The following is a 20,753-nucleotide window of genomic DNA, read 5'->3' as shown; positions in this document are numbered from 1 at the left end:
ATATATATATATATATATATATATATATATATATATATATATATATATATAATTTAATGCATTCTTGTTTAACAAAAGTTGTATTCTTTTAACCTTGTGTGAACCAAACTTTTGAAGGGTAGGGTCACACTTTCCATAAAAATCCCACAAAAAGTACAACTTTTTTCATCTTTCATAATAATTTTTCAGTAATTCATAACAAATATTTCAGCAAAACAGCATATTACAATGATCATCATGTGACAGTAAATACTGAAGTAATGTGATGAAAATTCAGCTTTGCCATCACAGGAATAAATTAAATGTCAAAATATATTTAAAAAAAATAAATAAAAAAGTTATTTTAAATTGTAATAATATTTCACAATATTTATATTTTTTACTGTATTTCTGATTCAATAAATGCAGCCTTGGTAAGTATAAGAGATTTCTTTAAAACATTTTTTAATCTTAATTATTCAAACACCAGATATGACTCTGTCTTGTCACAGCAATGCCTTTCATTCTCCTAAATAGGCTAAATCTGTGCACTGCAGAAAGATTTCTGATGTATAGACAGTTCCTACAAAATTTTAAAATACAATTGTCTTATGTTATTGTATTTTAACATACAGAGAATAACTTCAAAATTGTAAATGTATGAATATCCACAATTTAACAATGAATAATGAGAAATAATTCATTTAAAAAATCCACAGATTGATAGTCAGGTCAGTTTTGGCAATACTGTATTATTTACAATTATGGAGATAGATAGATAGATAGATAGATAGATAGATAGATAGATAGATAGATAGATAGATAGATAGATAGATAGATAGATAGATAGATAGATAGATAGATAGATAGATAGATAGATAGATAGATAGATAGACAGATAGTAAATAAGCGATATAATACTCCGTAAAAAAATCTTTGAATCATTTACAACATTACATCATGAACAATAACTTCAAACTTGGTCAGTTCAGTTGTATAATCTCAAAACAAGTTTAAAATACATCATCAACACTAATGTACTTCAAAAGAATCCTTTTGAACTGCACACATGTAAGCACTTACTGTCATGTAGGTCCTTACAAAAAAATGCATAATAAACATATGTGTCCAATTGAGGCAGATAATTATTATCTGATAAGAAGGCATGCACATAAACTAAACTGGAAACACATGTACCAAATAAATTCCTCCATGCACAACATAAAAACTCAAGTAACTTTGACTCCACAGATGGACCAGTGGACCAACATCAATGCATACCATCATGTTGTTTTAGTAAAACTGAAATGCGTGCGCAAAATATTTAATATAATTATCTGTTTTGTTCTCTTGAACAAATGGGATGGAAACAGTGCTTTCCTACTGGAGGTTAATCGAGTTCTTCCTGCATGGGACAACAGATCCATCAGATATAGAATGTGGTCTTTTCCAGGAATTTCCCCCTCAAGTCCTAACAGGTCCCAAGCACTCTATACTAGTCTAAAACGTCTATCTAAATCATTGTTGTTTATCTTCTCCAGCACTTTCACATTCTGCTCAATTATACAACTCTGTCTTCTCGGTGTATGTTGTCGCCAAAAGCTAATGAAGTTTTCCCCAACGAAAAAGAAAAGCAGTGGATCCAGGCAACTGTTTCCCGAGGCCAGACAGTGTGTGATGACCGCTGCCTTTCTCAGACTTTCAATATAATGGCAGGACTCGTCATAACCATTGTTATGAATGTCCATCTCAGCCTCCAAAAACAGAGTTCGGACGACATGATACGGCATAAAGCACGCCAGAAAAATCAGCAGAACAATAATGACGAGAGAGCAGGACTTCTTGTGATTGAACTGAGATCTTTGATTCTGCCTGGTCTTCCTTAGCTTTAGCAAATACAAGGCTGCAAAAATGTAACACACTGAGATGACCACGAAGGGCATAACAAAGCCTAAAAACAAAACCCCTCGATTCAACATGATAATGGTCCCCACCTGGGACGGCCTCAGATCCAGGCATTTGGTCTGATTAGACTCCACATAAGTTCCTGCTTTCAGAAGCGGGATGGACGCCACAGACACGATCAGCCAGATGACAATGCACAACACCCAGGCTCTCCGAGAGCTTTGCCAGCGCACGTATGTGAAGGGCTTCACGATGGCCACGAAGCGAACCATGCTCAGAACCGCCAGGAAGTAGATGCTGCCATACATGTTGATGTAGAAGACGCAGGACATGATCCGGCAGGTGATGTCTCCGAAGGCCCAGTAGTCCATGAGATAGTAGGCGGCTCGAAACGGCAGCGAGCACACCATCATCAGATCAGATAGAAGGAGATTGAGCATGAGGATGTTGACTGGAGAAAAAGATGCTTTTCTTCTGAACGATGAGGAAATGAAGAAGAACAGAGATATGAGGTTGCCAACAAGCCCAAGGAAAAAGATGAAGAGATAGGCAATTGGGTAGACAGTGCGCTTGAAATCACTGATGGAGCAGTTTGTGAAATTCGATGAATAATGATTCATTGTTGGGATGGGGAAGTCTGTGAACAAAATCAAAGAGATGGCATTTTAAAAAAGGAATAAGGAATCTGAACCATTTTCAAATTTTTGAATATTTATTCTATATTCAAAATGGGGGGTGGCACTTAAAGGGTTAAAACAGATTTTTAAATAGGAATAGTTAGCTAAAAATTAAAAATGTACTCACCCACAGTCCATCCAAGATGTAGATGAGTTTGTTTCTTCATCGGAACAGATTTGGAGAAATTTTGCATTACGTCACTTGCTCACCAATTGATCCTATGCAGTGAATGGGTGCCGTCAGAATGAGAGTCCAAACAGCTGATAAAAACATCACAATAATCCACAATTATTGTGTATTGTGTAAGTAATCCACAAAACTCCAGTCCATCACTTAAAGGCAGGGTAGGTGATTTGGTTCAAAAACATTTTTTTTTGTTTGTTGAAAGTCCCGATAGCAATCATATCCCTTGGTCCGAGCGCTACGATAGGTTGTCCTACCTGCCTGTCAATGTATGTATTTGCATACCTCTGAGCACCCTGTTAGGGCAGACATGATACATCATCAGCGCGTTCCATTATATTATTTCAAACTGAGAATAGGTCTTATTATTGTAATATTAAACGCTTTGTACTGTAATGTTTTCTCACAGGTGAAAGAGACACGAGATAATCTGACAGCGTTGCATTCAACCCTCCACCAACTCCGTCTCTCATCGTGTCTGCCTGTGCTTATTTATGCGTTTTGGAGGAGGCATGGCTTTGGAGAGTGATTTGCAGGGATGGTGGGATCTTATGCTTTCAAAGCTAGCTTGCTATTGCTAGCCTTTCCAAATCTCCTACCCTACCTTTAACATCTTGTAAAGTGAAAACCTGCATGTTTATCAAATCTATCATTAGGATGATTTTAACTTGAAACTGTTGCTTCTGCCCAAAATAACAAGTGAATAATCCATAATATCTCTTCATCCAGTCAAAAATTCCTTCCCCTGTTGACCTCTCACATCGAAATCCACCAACTTATTTGTTTAGAACTGTTTTGGACTGTTTTTGCTTGTAAATGGTTCTTGATCTCTGCATATTTCTCTCCCCTAATTCAGATGAGATGATTTTTCACTGGAAAAAGCCTTTTTATTGATAACTGGAAGTAATGGTTTGAAGTTAAAATGCCTCAATGATGGATTTGTTTTGTACAATCACATAGCTTTTTTGCTTAAGAAGACATTAATTGATGGACTGGAGTCGTGTCGATCACTTGTGGATTATTGTGATCACTTGTGGACCAGGTGTTTGGACTCTCATTCTGACGGCACCCATTCACTGCAGAGGACCAATTGGTGAGTAAGTGAAGTAATGATACATTTCCTCAAATCTGTTCTGATGAAGTAACAAATTAATCTATCAAATCTTTAGAAAATATAAATTTTGCTGTGAACTACTCCTTCACATTAAAACTCCCTTGCAAACTTTTTAGCAAAATTTAAATCTTGTTATTGTTTTAATAGCAATATTAAACAACAACAGTTTAAATAACAATATTGTTTTAACCGTGTTTCAAGCCTGCACTCTAAAAAAAAAGTTTTTAGGTTTTAAAATTTTTCTTCAGATTTTTTACTTCCAGTGTTACACTGTGAAAATCCAGGATACATAATGAATTGTCTAAACAGTGAAGATTGAAATAATCACGCAAATAAATAAACATTTCTATATTTACTATGTGTGAAGATGATTTACATTATAGTTTCTCAAAAACTTTCCCTCAGGTGTGGCATTATTTCAATTACAAGCAATAATTTAGTCCTTAATAAAGGTTTTACTTGGTACTTGGTTAAGTACGCAACACTGTCAGTGAAGAGCTTGTTGTGATGTGTGAAAAAAAAATCATGCTATGTGTCACTTCAGGACAAATATTTTGTATGTGCATAATTTCCAATTAAGCTGTAATTTTGTCAAATTATAAAGAAAAGTGCATGAAAAATGTGTGTATTTAGGATACATAAATGGCTAGTTATGGAATTAACCTAAGAAAGACAAAGGGATCAGTTACTCATTTTATTCCAAAATGTTAAAAATGGTCATTTTCATCACAGAATACAATTGAATGTATCATTTGCATATCATTTGTGTCCACTGTTGGACATACACATGGTCTATTTTATTATTCAGTTGCAGCTGCTGCTGTAATTGATAACAGTCTGTTTAATTCACAGTCTTGATTATCTAAATGCTGCATTAAAACACAAAACACAACATTTGAACATACATGTTGTTGAGCAAAGCACCAGAGCTCCTCTCAGTAAGTAAACAAGGCTTATGTTAGTATTACGAGCCTAAATATAGCTTTATATACATGGTGCTATTTTTTTTTTTTTATAATAATTGGACTGGTCTGTTTGTCTCTGGAAAGGGATAAATCCATATTATCTTACATTTGTAGGAACTGAAACATTAATACAATCTGCACTATCTACAAATATATATATTAACACCATTATCATTACAATAAATTATAATAATTTGTACACCATTAAAAACAAAGGTTCTTTATTGGCCTTGATGGTTCCATAAAGAACCTTTAGGTTTTTATAGTGGAAAAGGGATTATTTAGGTGATTAAAATGTTCTTCACACTAAGAAAAAAAAAAAAGTTTTAAGCATCATTATGAAAACCTCCCTTTTGAACCTTTATTTTTTAGGGTGCATGGTAAAAGTATATATACAGTACCTCACTATCAATAGTCTATTGAAACAATGTCTATTTTAACTAAAAAAATCTAATGCACTTACTTGTGAAGAGGCAGCCAAAAACCTAAATCCGCAAAGTCCAAAATAGTCCAGTCCCCACAAATGTAACCTAAATCCTGTGCAACAGTAAGAGTGGTGAGAGGAAGCCGTATAAAGACATGACTCTACACAACTGCTGCTCTGGAAAAATGACTCAATTTCTCAGACGACAGACACACCCAATCATCTCTGATCTTCTGCCGGAGGTATCCGAAGCGATATATTCACACAACCATATCCATATTATATTATATAAACTTAAACCTAATAATAAGTTGGATCAAATTATTTGTAAACCACATGTAGAAGTATACATTGTCTGATCCAAGATAAACTCAGTTTGGGTCTGCTCTACTCTTGAGATTTCCTTGTTGTTGATGCATGACATTCCCAAAATGAAGTGTGTTTCCAGTCATCACATGCTGAGTAAGGATTTAATGAGGAGGTTTTATAAATACATTTATGCATTTAGAATTAATGACACCAAACATAAAACTCAACTCTAGTAACTGGGTAATGGATATAATTTCCCAGGGGTGGCACCACACCTTCAAAATTTGTTTATGCCAGGCCTTAGAAATTTACAGTTGTAATTTCTAAGAAAATATATAACACATATTTTATTTTAAAGGGTACATGTGTATAATTATCATTATTTATTTATTTTTATCTTTGACGTCAGCATGACATGGAACTTCAATCTGTTTTATAAATGCATGTTACTGATATTTTCATTTCTTGCAAATTTGGTATGAAATATGACCTAGGCACTGGGATTCATTTATATATTCCTTACAGAAATGTACTGTGGTGGTACCATATGGTATCAGTTGATAGGCATTATAGCATGGGGATAGATGTCATATTTTTTTTACTCCAGTAAGTATTTCTCAGTGTTTATTAAAGTCAGTTTCTTTATAGACACAAAGTATTGGCTAAAATAAAACAAACAACTGCTATTTCCCAGGAAAAAATATACTGTTCACAGTTGCTTGATACCGGGGCATGTTGTCACACTATATGACACAAGTTGTATACTGTGCATATTAGGAATATTTGAAATAAAGCATACCTGGTGGTAATGCAGTCACAATTATTCCACTTCAGGGCAATCTCTCTTGGAGAAAGTTGGTGACGATTCTAGGGGCCCCTGGCTGTTGATGGGGCCCCCAGAATGCGATGTCAACTGAGGCGGACCAGGGCTCACGGCTTCAACCTGCACCGGGGCTCCACATTACCCAACTATGGCCCTGTTCCGCTTATACCACAGTTGCCATACCTCAAGACATTTGTCAGTATTTCATCCTTAAAACACTTGTGTGAAGAAATATTTTTTACACACATCACATACCAAGCCTCCGTTGCCAGTTCCAAAACAGAATGTTATTTACTTATTATACAAGGAGTAATTATTTAGTTACAATTATTTCGTATACAAGGAGTAATAGGGTTCCTTGTATAGTTTAATGCATTAGATATCTTTTTTTATGCTTAAAAGGGTCATATGATGCTTTTTTTAAAGTTCAACACTAACTGCGGTTACTGAAACCACGCCTTCTTTCTTTGCGTACACATTTGGGCTGCATTATGCTAATATTTCCACATAGTGAGGTAGATATGTGGGGGCGTGTTAGAACGAGCCGTTTTAGGGGGGCATGGCAGAGTCTTAACTTTTATAAAGAATATCTCTTTGGTTTTGAGACTTTAGTCTTTGCAACTTCAGGGATCTTATCTATGCACAATCAGCTTGTAACACTCCAAAGAGAAAGGAAAACTTGAAATCGCATCATATGACCCCTTTAAGAAATTTAAACTTAATGACAAAGCCACTATTTGTTCAGTAAACCAGGGTTTAATAAAAAAATAATAAAGTTCCCCCACTGTACCGAAAATGTGCCAAACCATCGTTTTTGCTTACTTTTCAATACTTTTTATGTCACTAGTCATGCCTATAATTGTCTTATTTATGACTGTCTTAAAAATTTTTAATTTTTATAGTATTACAGTATTATAATATTATTATAGTATTATACTAGTTTTACACTAGTGCCTATATCTGTAGTAAATATACAATTTTACTGTAGTTGCCATGGTAATGTGTTTATAAGGGAAGTTTGGCTCAAATCCTGTGTGGGTCAAATCCACCCACATAAGACACACTGCCAGCTGAGAAGACTGGGCACATCCACATCTCTGCTCTTCTCACTCGTAGTCATGCTAAACTGACCGCTTTACCATATCTACATCATCCTCTGAGACCCGGAATGAAGACTTGGGAGTTTAAGTGAACACGAGGTAAACATTTAGAGAGTTTCTTTTGTAAAACCTCGCGCTGAGTTGGATTGACACTTCGCCATGAAGTCAATCTATGCAGCTGGCTAACATCAGCTAGCAGCTTTACTCATTCAAACACCTTTAGATATGTTTATAACAGCTGCTACTGAGCGGTTCACCGTGCAATTGAACATCTTAGCTTGAGGCTTATGCAGACTTGTGGACTGTTTTTATTTCTATAAGCACACGAGGTGTTATGAATGTAAACGATAGTTAGCTTGTTAGCTAACTAACAGCTGCTGAGTAACAACACGCCCGTTTATTTGCATAAACATTCATTTATACTTTATAACCCTGACTAGATGTTTAATATTATTATTATTATTTTAAAGGTTTTTGTTTGGTTACATATTATTATTATTATTATTATTATTTAAAGGTTGTTGTTTGGTCACATTATTATTATTATTATTATTATTATTATTTTAAAGGTTGTTTGGTCACATTATTATTATTATTATTATTATTATTTTAAAGGTTGTTGTTTGGTCACATTATTATTATTATTATTATTTTAAAGGTTGTTGTTTGGTCACATATTATTTATTATTATTATTTTAAAGGTTGTTGTTTGGTCACTATTATTATTATTTTAAAGGTTGTTGTTTGGTCACATTATTATTATTATTATTATTATTTTAAAGGTTGTTGTTTGGTCACATTATTATTATTATTTTAAAGGTTGTTGTTTGGTGACATTATTATTATTATTATTATTTATTTTGTAAGGATTTATTTTATTTACTTCAGTTAAACTAACAAGTGTCTGACAACTAGCATATGTTACATGTAATGTTACTGTATTAAATAAAGTAACAATGTTTAATTTAGAATTTCGTTTCAAAATGTAAATGTTTCATCCATATTCAAAAGTCATGGTATTTCCTTGACAATAAAGTACTTGTGTGGTACCATAGTACTTATTTCCAAGAACAGCATAGTACCACGTTGATACATATTTATGAACATAGAAGTAAATGGTACTTATTGGTGAAGCTTTGAAAAAAATTATATGGTACTTCATTGTAATTTAGGGAATACTATATGTGTGTATATTGTATATATATATATATATATATATATATATATATATGAGAGAGAGAGAGAGACCCAAAAATGCTAACAAGTTTTCGAGATGCTCTAATGCTTTCCTAATGCATATATGTTGTGTTACAGAGTAGTATGCTGGATGTGGGAAAGTGGCCGGTGTTTGCCCTCCTGCCCCCTGAGGAACTGCGGCTCATCCGCCAAGCCTGTGTGTTCGGAAGTGCTGCAAATGAGGCTATCTACTTTACCGTCAATGATGAGGTACAGACATGCTGAAAGCTTTTAGTGGACAGATGAACCATAAATGAGTAAACATCTTTGCTGGAAAATCTTCGTTAGGTTTGGTGGAGCTCTTGCTCTCTCACACTCTCACTGTCTCACACACATCAGGACTCAATGATAAGGATGCTTCAGTAAGAATACGTTCATAATTACAAACAAATTAGTAGTTGTTTGTCATTGTTTTAAAATTGAAGGTACATTTGGTTTAAATTTAAACATATTTTATTATTATTGTTTTTATCAAATAAAGGCGGCGAGAATTTTGTCAGGGAACGTAAAAAAATCTAAGCTACAGTAGAAAAAAATGTTTTTTTGAGCTCTGCACACATATACTGATAGGAAAGAGACAGAGACAAAGGCAGAGTGATCTTGGGCTGGTGATAAGCAGATAGAATAAAGCTATATTTAGACTCGTAATACTAACATAAGCCTTGTTTGCTTACTGAGAGGAGCTCTGGTGCATGTCCTGAACCTGGCCACTTCCTTTTTTAGCTCTGTTTTCCTTTAATGCTTTTTAACCACAATAAAACATGGACTGCCTTTAGATACCATTTATCTTTTCAACAAATGCTTTCTCATTAAAGCGACTCTATAATCTCATGTATCTCATGTACATACTGTAAGTAGAGATCAAGTGCTAAACTGACAGCACAAAGTGCCTTTAAGAATGCTGTGTCAACGGGTTTGTAGTTATGTGAGAGGGAGCAGTCAGAGTTGACCCTTGAGAGCCTGATTGTCACATCAGGCTCTCAAAACCTTTTTTTAAAAAGATTTTAAAACCAGAATGATCTGTTCTGTAAATATACACACATGGTCTTGACTGATATTCTCTGAATATTGAGTGAGAGTCAGTGGCATAATAAACTATAAGTAGGGCTGTCAAAATTAACACGTTAATTGTGTGATTAATTTGATTTAATTTATTAATCTAAAAATATTTAATGTATTTAACATAGCATCCATTTTCCCCCTGGTTTCCCTTTGTCTAGCGGTACAGTAGACTATATGAACATGCTATCAAGCACAATAAGACGCAAAAGAGAACTTAATTCAGTGCTGGCATGTTGTCTGTGGAGCACGATTGTAGCGCAGTGAGCTTGCGAACAAAAACACAAAATTATGCCAAAATGCCCATTTTTGGTGAGTAACCTCATAAACCGTCTTAAATGAGTTAAAAAGTACTAAATGACCATAAAGAACTGGGAAGAAAATTGGATGTGTGTCAGATCCGTGTCATGCACATCAGATTTTAAAGAGACGGTGCTGCGTTTAAAGTGAAACCTGCTGCAGTCTGTCATTTATGTAAATCAAACAACAAAAGAAAGAAAGAAAGAATCTGTATTCAATTTATAGTTTATTCATATATAATTTATAGTTTATGTGAAGATTAAGTTCTAACTATAAGTAAATATAAATAAACATAATGAAAAGTTTGTGTCAAGTGTTAAACAACCTAACTGATGTGTTTATGTGTGTCACCCACAGGTGTTTGCACTGGGGACGAACTGCAGTGGCTGCCTGGGGCTCGGGGACACGCAAAGCACCATTGAACCCAGGCGGATCGACATCTTGTGTGGGAAAAAAATTGTGTCTTTGAGCTACGGCACAGGGCCACATGTGGTCATCGCCACTGCAGGTTGGACAGATATTTTGACATGAAACAATGGCGATGATTTGGTATTTGCCTGCACCAAATAATTGTGGTTGCAGGATGGCGAAATTAGAAATCTTTCTATGGTGAAAACTTTTTTTATCATAAATGTGTATTATTATTATTATATATTATTGTGCAGCTCTAATATGAGGGGTCAGATATTATAATATATAAGCAGGACATTCCCCGTTCCCGTACATTCCTAATGATATTTATACTAGTTTATCAAGACTGTAAATGTATATAAACAGACCTTATTACGGTGGCCAAGAAGTGCAGAACAAATCACAATTCTGAAAACAAAATAACAAATTACAAACGCAAATGCAAGTCTAAAAAACAAAATAGCAATTCAGAAGGCACAACAACAATTCAGATAACATTATAACAAGTCAGAAAACACAATGACAAATTCGAAAACAAAATAACAAGTCAGAACACATAACGACAAATCCGAAAACAAATTAACAAGTCAGAAAACACAATGACAAATCAGACAAACCGGAAGAGGTAGGTATAGTTTGAGACAGCGCCATTGGTTTGGGATTACTCACCGCTGACTGGACGAGACATCTGTCAATCAACGTATACAGGAAGAACCAGCCGAAGAACAGCAGAGTCATGGTAGAAAGTTTGGAGATGGTGTTAAAGTAGCTCAGTTTAAATGTATTGTATGAATTGCCCTTATTCTGGAATAAAAAATACGGAGTGTATATTTACATTTGGTTAAAAGTGGCTGTAGAACATCAGCTCCAGTGGCGCAGATGGATAAGAGCTTGCCCTTGGCTTTTTGACGCGATCGACCCGTGTTCGAGCCCGCCTTTTGCCAAACTTTTTTTCCCTTCCTTTTCAAATCTCGTCTTCCTGTATACGTTGATTGAAAGATGTCTCGTCCAGTCAGCGGTGAGTAATCCCAAACCAATGGCACTGTCTCAAACTATACCTACCTCTTCCGGTTTGTCTGAACTGTCGTTGTGTTTTCTGACTTGCTATTTTGTTTTCAGATTTGTCGTTGTGTTTTCTCACTTATTTTGTTTTCGAATTTGTCATTGTGTTTTCTGACTTGTTATAATGTTTTCTGAATTGTTGTTGTGTTTTCTGAATTGTTATTTTGTTTTTTAGACTTGCATTTGCGTTTGTAATTTGTTATTTTGTTTTCAGAATTGTGATTTGTTCTGCACTTCTCGGCCACCGTACCTTATGGAAGTGGGTGTGATCTGAATTTAAAATTATCATTAGCAAAATGTAAAAACATGGTGAGCTGCAGTGACTTGTTGTAATGAATTCTTTCAGTTGTAGTTGTAATGAAAGCATCAAGAGGCATGTATAGAAGTATAATGTCTAAACCAGGGGTGTCCAAATTCGGTCCTGGAGGGCCGGTGTCCTGAAGAGTTTAGCTCCAACCCCAATTAAACACACCTGAACCAGCTAATCAAGCTCTTACTAGGCATACTAGAAACTTAAAGGCAGGTGTGTTGAGGCAAGTTGGAGCTAAACTGTGCAGGACACCGGCCCTCCAGGACCGAGTTTGGGCACCCCTGGTCTAAACCATGATTTAATTATTAAAATATATATATATAATAATAATTATTAAAAATATTTTAAAGTATTTTTTGCAAGCTTTTTACATCAGGGATTGTGTTAAAGGCATGTCGTAGTAGCACATTATCACACTGAAGTTTAATCTTCAATATAGTGTTTGTGGGTCTTGAGATTACATCACAGAATTTCATGGGAGATGTATTCCACATTCAGACATGATTTGGCTGACTTGACTATGTATCAGATTAGGCCTGTGTAAGTGTGGGGTCTGAGCTCAGTGTACTAAGAGTTGTCATCTGTTTAATATAATGCTATTAGCAATGCTCGATCTTGAAGACATCCACAATCTACTTTTCAAGTGAATCTTTTATGTCCGCATAATGATGTAAAAACTAAAACATTGACTGGCTACTAGATGGCTGTGCTGACTGGTCAAATTGTATCACATGTTTATATAATGCGTTTTTTTCATGAGTGTTGACATATCCACGTGAGCTAGCTAGGCTGTGCGATTAATCAAATTTAAGTTTCGATTTCAAATTTGGCTTCCAATGAAAATGTGATAATCAATGCCACTCCTTTCCTTTAAAGCGGTGTACTTTTGTCCCTCTTTATAAGTGGATTCATGTATTCGATCCATAAATGGTCTTAAATCAAACAACAAAAGACAAAGAGAAAACCACTCACTGCTCTTAAAAGAATAACATTAGTAGATTTAAAAATCTGCTTATATTTAATTCATACAGAAAAGACTATGCACTATGCAGTGTTTTAACCAATTCTTTAATGCAATATAGAGTTTTACATGTTTCATATAGATAAGTACATTGGCTTGTTCCAGTCTGGATATTCTAAATAGCACATTTCAAAATTAGGAAGATTGCAACTCCAATCGTGGATAGTGATTGTGTATTATAAGATCAAGATAAAAAAAATTTCACCCACCTCTGCTTTAAATGGTTTCGTTTTGTGGTAAAACCTTCAGGAGGCCTTTTAAAAACACTTACTAGGATTAACTAAACATCTATGCAGTCTGACGACAGATGGCAAAAACAAAACAAATGATCAAGTCTGATTTTTTTTATAGTTTGTAATATGAGAAATATTCTACATGTTGCAACATGAGTTTTGGAAAACAAAACATTTTCATACCTGATAAACATGAAATGATTCAGTTTCCACTGAGGTAAAAGTTGAGTCACAGCAGATATTTTCAGATGGTCAACATTAGGCCTGTGTGATTAAATCACATATGTCAGCTGTTCAAGTTCAGTTTTATACTCACCAAAGCCAATTTTTTGTTTTTGTTTGGCACTGTTCATTTAGGCCTTGTATAGTAGATTCTAGATCTGCTTTTCCAGTATGTTTGTCTCCTAACCAAAGACCTGAGCCAAAGTTTTGTCATCTTCAGATCTATATCTTGTCTTCTGTGTCTGTAGATGGAGAAGTTTATGCCTGGGGTCACAATGGCTACAGTCAGCTGGGTAATGGCACCACCAACCACGGTCTGACTCCTGCCTTGGTTTCCACCAACCTCATCAGCAAGAGGGTGACAGAGGTGGCCTGTGGCTCTCATCACACCATAGCCCTCACCACAGAGGGAGAGGTAAAAAAAATAAATAATAGATATTGGTTGGTTATGATTTTATCAAACAAAAATGAGGAAATGGAAAATCTTTTTTTCTGGAATTTCCCCCACATTTCTGAGTTTACATCTTACAGAACAAAACAATATATCACTCAACAGAACAAAAAAAAAAAAATGTAATTTCGACTTTTGGATGAAAACTGTCTAATTGTTTTCACTTCCCTAGTAAAAAAGTAATATATTTAAAATACATTTATTTCATCCTAATTATAGTTCAAATCTATTTACTGACATATTGCTCGAGACGTACTGATATAAAAATTATTTAACTTTATTTGGATTACTGCTTGTGCACAGTGCACATTTCTTAATGGTGCCGTAGAATGCATTGATTCAATATTTTAAATTGTTCTCTGATATCTACATAGAAGGTATGTGGCTTAGTTAAGGGCAAAACATCTCCAGAAATGGTTTTACATGTCCATTTACAACTCTAGGATTTGTCCCTAGAATGAAATGGTCTGTTTTTACCTTATTTGGAAGGGTCATGAATAATAATGTTGAGCTCTGCTCTGATTGGCTGTTTCACAATGCGACTCAATGTTGAGCTCTGCTCTAATTGCTGTTTCACAGTGCGGCACATTTCAGTAGCTCACACAGCAGGAAGGAAACACAGGGAAAATATATATTTCAATGCTGTCTCTCGCAGTTATATCGTTGGGTAATTATACTGTATATAAAATGCGGGCATCAGGGAGCCGCTATTAATATGCGGGGCATTGAAACTGCTTTGGAATGTACGATCGCTTTTTACTTTCACTTTCAAGATTTGCGATCGCACTTGATCTGTGTAAACTACAGCGGCAGTACTTACCACACATTTTACAAGATCAGATACTTGTCAGTGGTGCTCAGGATCTGTAAATCATTCGCCATCATCCTCAGTCATCTCTCCTTACTCTTTTTATGTGGTAAGTGAAATCTTATGTACTGTAATGTAACTGGCTACCGCTAGCAAGCAGCTAACCATGTCCCTTTAGTGGCTCGCCTTATTTTATTAGAACGTGCGTTATTTGTTTTCCGTGCCTTTCTGAATACAGACACCAACCCATCCCTGCACATCACATCCCCTGCACAGCCTGGAACATAACATTTATTTCCATGATCTGCCATTTTCTCTATTATCCTCGCTTGTTTCTTCACAATACCTGCAGAACTTCTGATGATTTGACTGTGCAGGTTCGGCTGACGGCTGGCATAGAACATGGGTGGATATATGCAAATGTTGGGGGTGTAACTATTAGTGATCCCGACTGTAACGTCACAGTCGGTGTTACATTCTGATTCGCCTATTTTTCAGTGGTCTTTTGCATGCACGAAATTTACATAAGAAGGAGGAAACAATGGTTTCCATGTACAGAACTGTTATTATTCAATAACATATGCGATTCTATGGCACCTTTAATATTAAGCCTAAAATGTGTTTTAATGTCACTATTGATGAGGATTGTATGATCTTTGAATAATATTGGTTTTAAATTCAAGATATTTAAATTGTACCTAAAGTATACTTGCAATAGTTCCACTTTAGCACAACCAAATATACTTCAGAATATCTTTAGTTGGACTTCAGCACTACTTCCGCACAATTAAAGTGCATTTAAGTACAACATTTTTTGTTCCAATTTAGTAGACTTTAAGGATACCAGTTTAGGATACTAAAAGTACAATTGCAGGGTACTTTTAGTAAGTACATAAATATGTAAAGGTATTTGTAGTGTGCTTAGCATAAAATAAATGTATTTCAAATACATTTTAGTATATTTATTTTACACTAGGGTTACGACTTTAGTTTTTTAATAAAATCAAATATTCATTGCAAATATTCACCACTTTTGACAAGTTACCCCAGAAATGGGCAACTCAAATGCCCTTACTTGACGTGTTCAGCATAATAAATATTAAAGTCTGAGAGAAGAAAGAGTTTCCTGTGTTCATGCAGAAAAATTCCCAACAATTTTGAACACAAGTTTCCTGAAAATGACTAACTGGAATGTTCTGAAGGTACTGAAACATGAGTGAAGTCAATGAGGTACTTGATCAAAAAGACAGAGCAGCTGTGAATCACAGTTGGCTGACCTTCAAAACTGAGTATTCTTGCAAAAATCCAGAGTTGGGAACTAAGGCATTATTGAAGGAGTGGCAGACCATGGGATAAAACTGCAGGAGATGACAGTAACAAACGAAGTTTTTGAAGAAGGTTCACAAAACAAAAATATATTCATTAAAAAAAACAAAACATGCCATCCATGCTATCAATGCATCAAAAATATGTGTGCAGCACAAACGTTTTCAACATTGGTAATTATTAGAAATGTGTCTTGGACACCAAATCAGCATATTAGAATGATTTATGAAGGATCATGTGACACTGAAAACTAACACCGTGTCTACACCGGACACGAGCAAAACTGCTTGTAAACTGAGCGAGTTAGAAGTAAACTGATGCCTCATTTTATTTATGATGTACAGGCACAAAGTTCAAATGATTTGCACCGGTCGCTTTGTCACATCCTGTGTAGATAACCTTGCATTCCAATTATTTCATGCTTTTTTTTTTAAACGGCTAACAGTTACTTGAACAGTCTACAGTTACTTATTTGCATTTTTTAATTCTGTTTCCTGTCCTCTCTTGTTCCCAGGTGTATGCTTGGGGATACAACAACTCCGGGCAGGTGGGCTCTGGATCCACGGCCAACCAGCCCACCCCACGCAGGGTCAGCAGCTGCCTGCAGAATAAGGTGGTGGTCAACATCGCCTGTGGACAGCTCTGCTCTATGGCCGTTCTGGACAATGGAGAGGTGCGTTTAAATAACAAGAAGAGTTTAATCAAGAATTACAGATGACAATCAAATAAAAAATAATCAAATAAATTAGATTATATGTTTTCACATGTATTACTATTTGCTGGATTAGCCATCAAATAAAAAATTTAAAAAATCTTTATTATGGAATGTATGCATGTGTCAGGGGGCAGGATTAATTGTTTTTGATTTATTGAGTGTGTTTTAAATAATTATTTGCTCTAAAGTAATATGTTAAAACCCTATTATTGATGAGCATGCTTTTAGGAAAAGTTGACATGCTGTGAGGATATGATGTGTAGTTCTGTTACTTAGTCTTTTGATAACAGTTGTTGATTGTAACGGTCTCAACTGTCAGCTGTGAGTTTTGTTGTGCTTTATTATGCCTTCAACACTTCTCAGTGATACTTTTCTCAATAATATTCTCTATAATCTCTTTTCTCACCTAATATTTTCATAGAAAAATGATAATTGTAGTTGTTGTTGTTTTTTTGGTAATTATTGTTACTGTACATTACGTGCTGTAATTAGCACTTGGTTTATCTCAAGGCTCTGTGTTGACAGACTTACGGCTGGGGTTATAACTGCAATGGGCAGCTTGGTTTGGGTAACAATGGCAACCAGCAAACCCCTTGCCGGATCGCCGCCTTACAGGGAATCAACATTGTACAGGTGACAAACAAAGACCTCTGGGTATTAATCAGTGGAGTATGGTGGTCTTCTGAAATGAGGTGGCTTCTGTAAGAAAGGCTTAGGTGATAGCTTTTACTTTGCAGCGAACAATATATTATACATTAAATTAAAATATAGTATATTCTATGTTCATATTAACACACATTTGATTAAAGCCAAGTCACATCAAAGTCTCAGTTTTAAGGCGTAGTTTTTTTCACATTGATTCAAAAGTAAGTGTATTAATACAGTAAAATGCAGTGTTATTTTAGTATTGTTTATATACTATTGCAGTATATGTTAATGTTTTGAATTCGCTATTGTTTTTGAATTTTTTATTTTAACTTATAAAATAAAATTAAAAAAATGGTGCTTCTGTTATATGCTTTTGTCAGTTTTTATTAGGGTTTTTTGTAAATGCCTATTTAACTAATTTTATATTTATTTTGGTTTTACTTTTATTATTTTAGTACTTCAGCTTATTTTATTTCAGATAGTTGCCAAGGCAACATTGCTTATTTGATGTTTTAAACATTTATTTTAGTTTCTTTAAGTTATATAAATCTAATATTTATATTTTCAATTATTTAGCCCCATTTCAGATAACAAAAAAAATTAAGTTAACATAAATACTTTTTTATTATGTTATAATAATGACAGATTAATACATTATTTTCATTATTTGCTAATTTAATGACCCACAGACAAAAACTAAAGCAAATAGAATTATAAGTAATATTTGAAGAAAAAAAAAAATATATATGGTCATGTCAGTACTATCAGTGGCCTAAAAACAGCTGAAACGGCTTATGGCCGCCCTGTCAAAACCACATGAGTAGCCAAACAATACTCACATTTATCTCAATTACACCTGCATTATTGTAAACATTCAGTTGTAAAATAAATTAATCATAAATGGCAGGTATGCCAGCGAATAACGTTTCTATCAGCCCTGAACTGTCTTGTTTTTACAGGTGGCATGTGGATATGCACACACACTGGCTCTTACAGATGAAGGATTTGTTTACTCTTGGGGTGCAAACTCATACGGGCAGCTGGGTACTGGCAACAAAAGCAACCAGGCTGTGCCCACCCTCATCAACATGGACAAGGAAAGGTAAGATTCAAAGAGCAGCCTCCCACCTGACAGATTTAACAGTTGATATGGTGGAAATAATTTACCTGTCATCTCACCTGATTTTCTGTGCATTTGAACACATCTGGGTGACATTTTAGACATGCTGGAATTCATACGCTTAGTTCCTGTCATGCATTTCCTTAACATTTAACAAAGACATTTAAAAAAAAGTAGGTCAAGTGAAGTATGTTGTCTACAGTTCATATAGCTGTTAAGGAAGCTATAGGAAGTCACTTCACCAGAAATTGTCTTCATATGTGGGCGTTTGCTCAATAATTGTGGGAAACTGAGAGAACTCTCCACAGACAGTTGGGATTTGAAAAAGTATTTTTGCTTAGTTGTAACCATTTGAACTCAGCTTAAAACACTAAAGATAATCAGTATATATTGGCTTATCTGTCACTTTTTAATTCTCAAGCTTCTTAGGTTTTACTGTGCCATTTGAAAATATTCACATTTACATTTTTACATTTATCAGAAATGATATATATGATCAAAAATTACTTTATATCACTATATATAACATTCTAGCCCTAGACCGCAATCAAATTTATGTTGATAATGATGACAGACTCTGGACATTTTTACTTGATATTAATTAATCTAACAGCCTATCACACAGCAGAAATAAATGTGATGCTATATAAATAAATTGCTAACAAGTCTGCATGTTCTACTTGTCTCTTTGTGAATGAATGGTGTATTTTGTACAATGAACTTCATCTCCAGAGCTGCTCTTAGACATTTTTACAAGTTTCAAATGCTTTTCACCATTTCATTTGAGAAAAACTACCACCAAATACACAATGAATCTCAAAGATCTTCAGGACAAATGGCCAAAATAAAAGTTTGGTTTAACCTGAAGAAATTATCACAGAAATATAGCACTATAAAAAAATATTTTCAATATTTTTATTTTTAAAAATTAAAAATGCAATGTTTTGTTGTAAATCAATTGTGTTATTTTCATTTGATTATATTTGAACATATGAAGAATTTGGACATCAGGACGACACTTGAACTCTTCATTATGTTTCTTCAAACCATTCCTGAACAATGTGGGTAGTGTAGCAGGAAGCAACATCCTGCTGAAAGAGGCCACTGCCATCAGGGAATACCATTGCCATGAAGAGTGTACCTAGTTTTCAGTGAGGTTTAGGTAGGTGGCATATGTCAAACTGATGTCCACATGAATGGCTAGAAACAGGGTTTCCCAGCAGAACGTTGCCCAGAGCATCATAGTCCTTTGACAAGCTTGTCATTTTCCCGCATTTTACTCTGGTGCCATTACATACCCATGTAAATGACGTGATGTAAAATAAAACTGAACTCATCAGACCAGACAACCTACTTCCACTGCCCCAAGATCCAGTTTGTGGTTTGCTCTTCTTCAGACCACAGTTGGTGGGTTCTCTCACAAATGCTGACCAGGAGCAGCCTACTATCCTTGCTCTTTCAGTGATGCTCTGACAGTTGTCTGGCCACAAAATTTTGGTTCTTGTCAAATTCATTTAAATCTTTATTCTCACCCATTTCTCCTGCACCAATACATTGACTACTATTTACCATGCAAATTACCCAGACCTTCACATGACCTTGTCAGGAGATGATTGACAATATTCGCTTCACCTATGCATGTTCATAATGTTTTGGCTCATCAGTAGCCGAGTTTCCATCCAAAGTTGCGAATTTAACTTCTGCGCAAAACTGGACTATCGCATAAAACATTTGCGAACAAGCATAATTTCCATCCAACAAGTCAAAGAGAACAAAATCATCACTTCCTGATAAATTGGCACTATAAATCACTAAGAAAAGTAGAATACAATAATTTTCATATATAATAAATTACTTGTGCCTCAGAGCGAGCAGACGAAACAATGAATGCGGTCAAAAACCACCTCGAGCGAGTGTAAATACTTTTTTGCAAATTAATTAATTTTATTATTTAAAATTTGGTGTTTCCATCACTCGTTTCTCATGCGATACTTCAAAATGCGCATTAAAATAGGGTGATGGAAACATAGCTAGTGTGTGTGTGTGTGAGAGAACATAGAAACAGCAGAATGTTACACATTAATGTACCTGAAAATGTTTAGACACAATAATTATTGTGTAAATAAGCCATTCAGTTTTTTCAATTCTGTATAGTTTCGGTAGTTTCTCCCAGTACTACAGATTTTTTTTTTAAATAAATGTTTCATTATAAACAATGAGATATTGTATGTGGTGGGTTGTTCATTGTCATTTCCTGCCAGTTTTAATGTTTACCAAAAGAATTATGTAATTTATCTTCTATTTTATCTTCTATTAACATGTTTGATCATTTAACAGCAGCATCTGTGTCA

General features: G+C 34.9%; 1 protein-coding gene and 1 pseudogene across 2 annotated transcripts in view; one reads left to right on the top strand and one right to left on the bottom strand.

The window, feature by feature from the left end:
- Positions 1–858: 858 nt before the first annotated feature.
- On the bottom strand, positions 859–5,417 carry LOC107593493 (cysteinyl leukotriene receptor 2-like; annotated as a pseudogene).
- A 2,012-nt stretch (positions 5,418–7,429) lies between these two features.
- The window catches only part of LOC107593467 (RCC1 and BTB domain-containing protein 2-like), a 30,727-nt gene continuing 17,403 nt past the window's right edge, over positions 7,430–20,753 (top strand). For both annotated transcript variants that reach the window (XM_016283198.1, XM_016283199.1), the window contains exons 1-7: positions 7,430–7,579; positions 8,795–8,926; positions 10,433–10,583; positions 13,583–13,749; positions 16,434–16,592; positions 17,160–17,267; positions 18,242–18,384. In XM_016283198.1, coding sequence (XP_016138684.1) covers positions 8,801–8,926; positions 10,433–10,583; positions 13,583–13,749; positions 16,434–16,592; positions 17,160–17,267; positions 18,242–18,384 — 854 coding nt within the window. In that variant the 5' untranslated portion in view covers positions 7,430–7,579; positions 8,795–8,800. The remainder of the gene's footprint in view (positions 7,580–8,794; positions 8,927–10,432; positions 10,584–13,582; positions 13,750–16,433; positions 16,593–17,159; positions 17,268–18,241; positions 18,385–20,753) is intronic.

Source organism: Sinocyclocheilus grahami, unplaced genomic scaffold (assembly GCF_001515645.1).
Source record: "Sinocyclocheilus grahami isolate Dianchi unplaced genomic scaffold, SAMN03320097.WGS_v1.1 scaffold171.1, whole genome shotgun sequence".
NCBI classification, from domain to species: Eukaryota; Metazoa; Chordata; class Actinopteri; order Cypriniformes; family Cyprinidae; genus Sinocyclocheilus; species Sinocyclocheilus grahami.
This window is presented reverse-complemented; position numbering and strand designations above follow the sequence as displayed.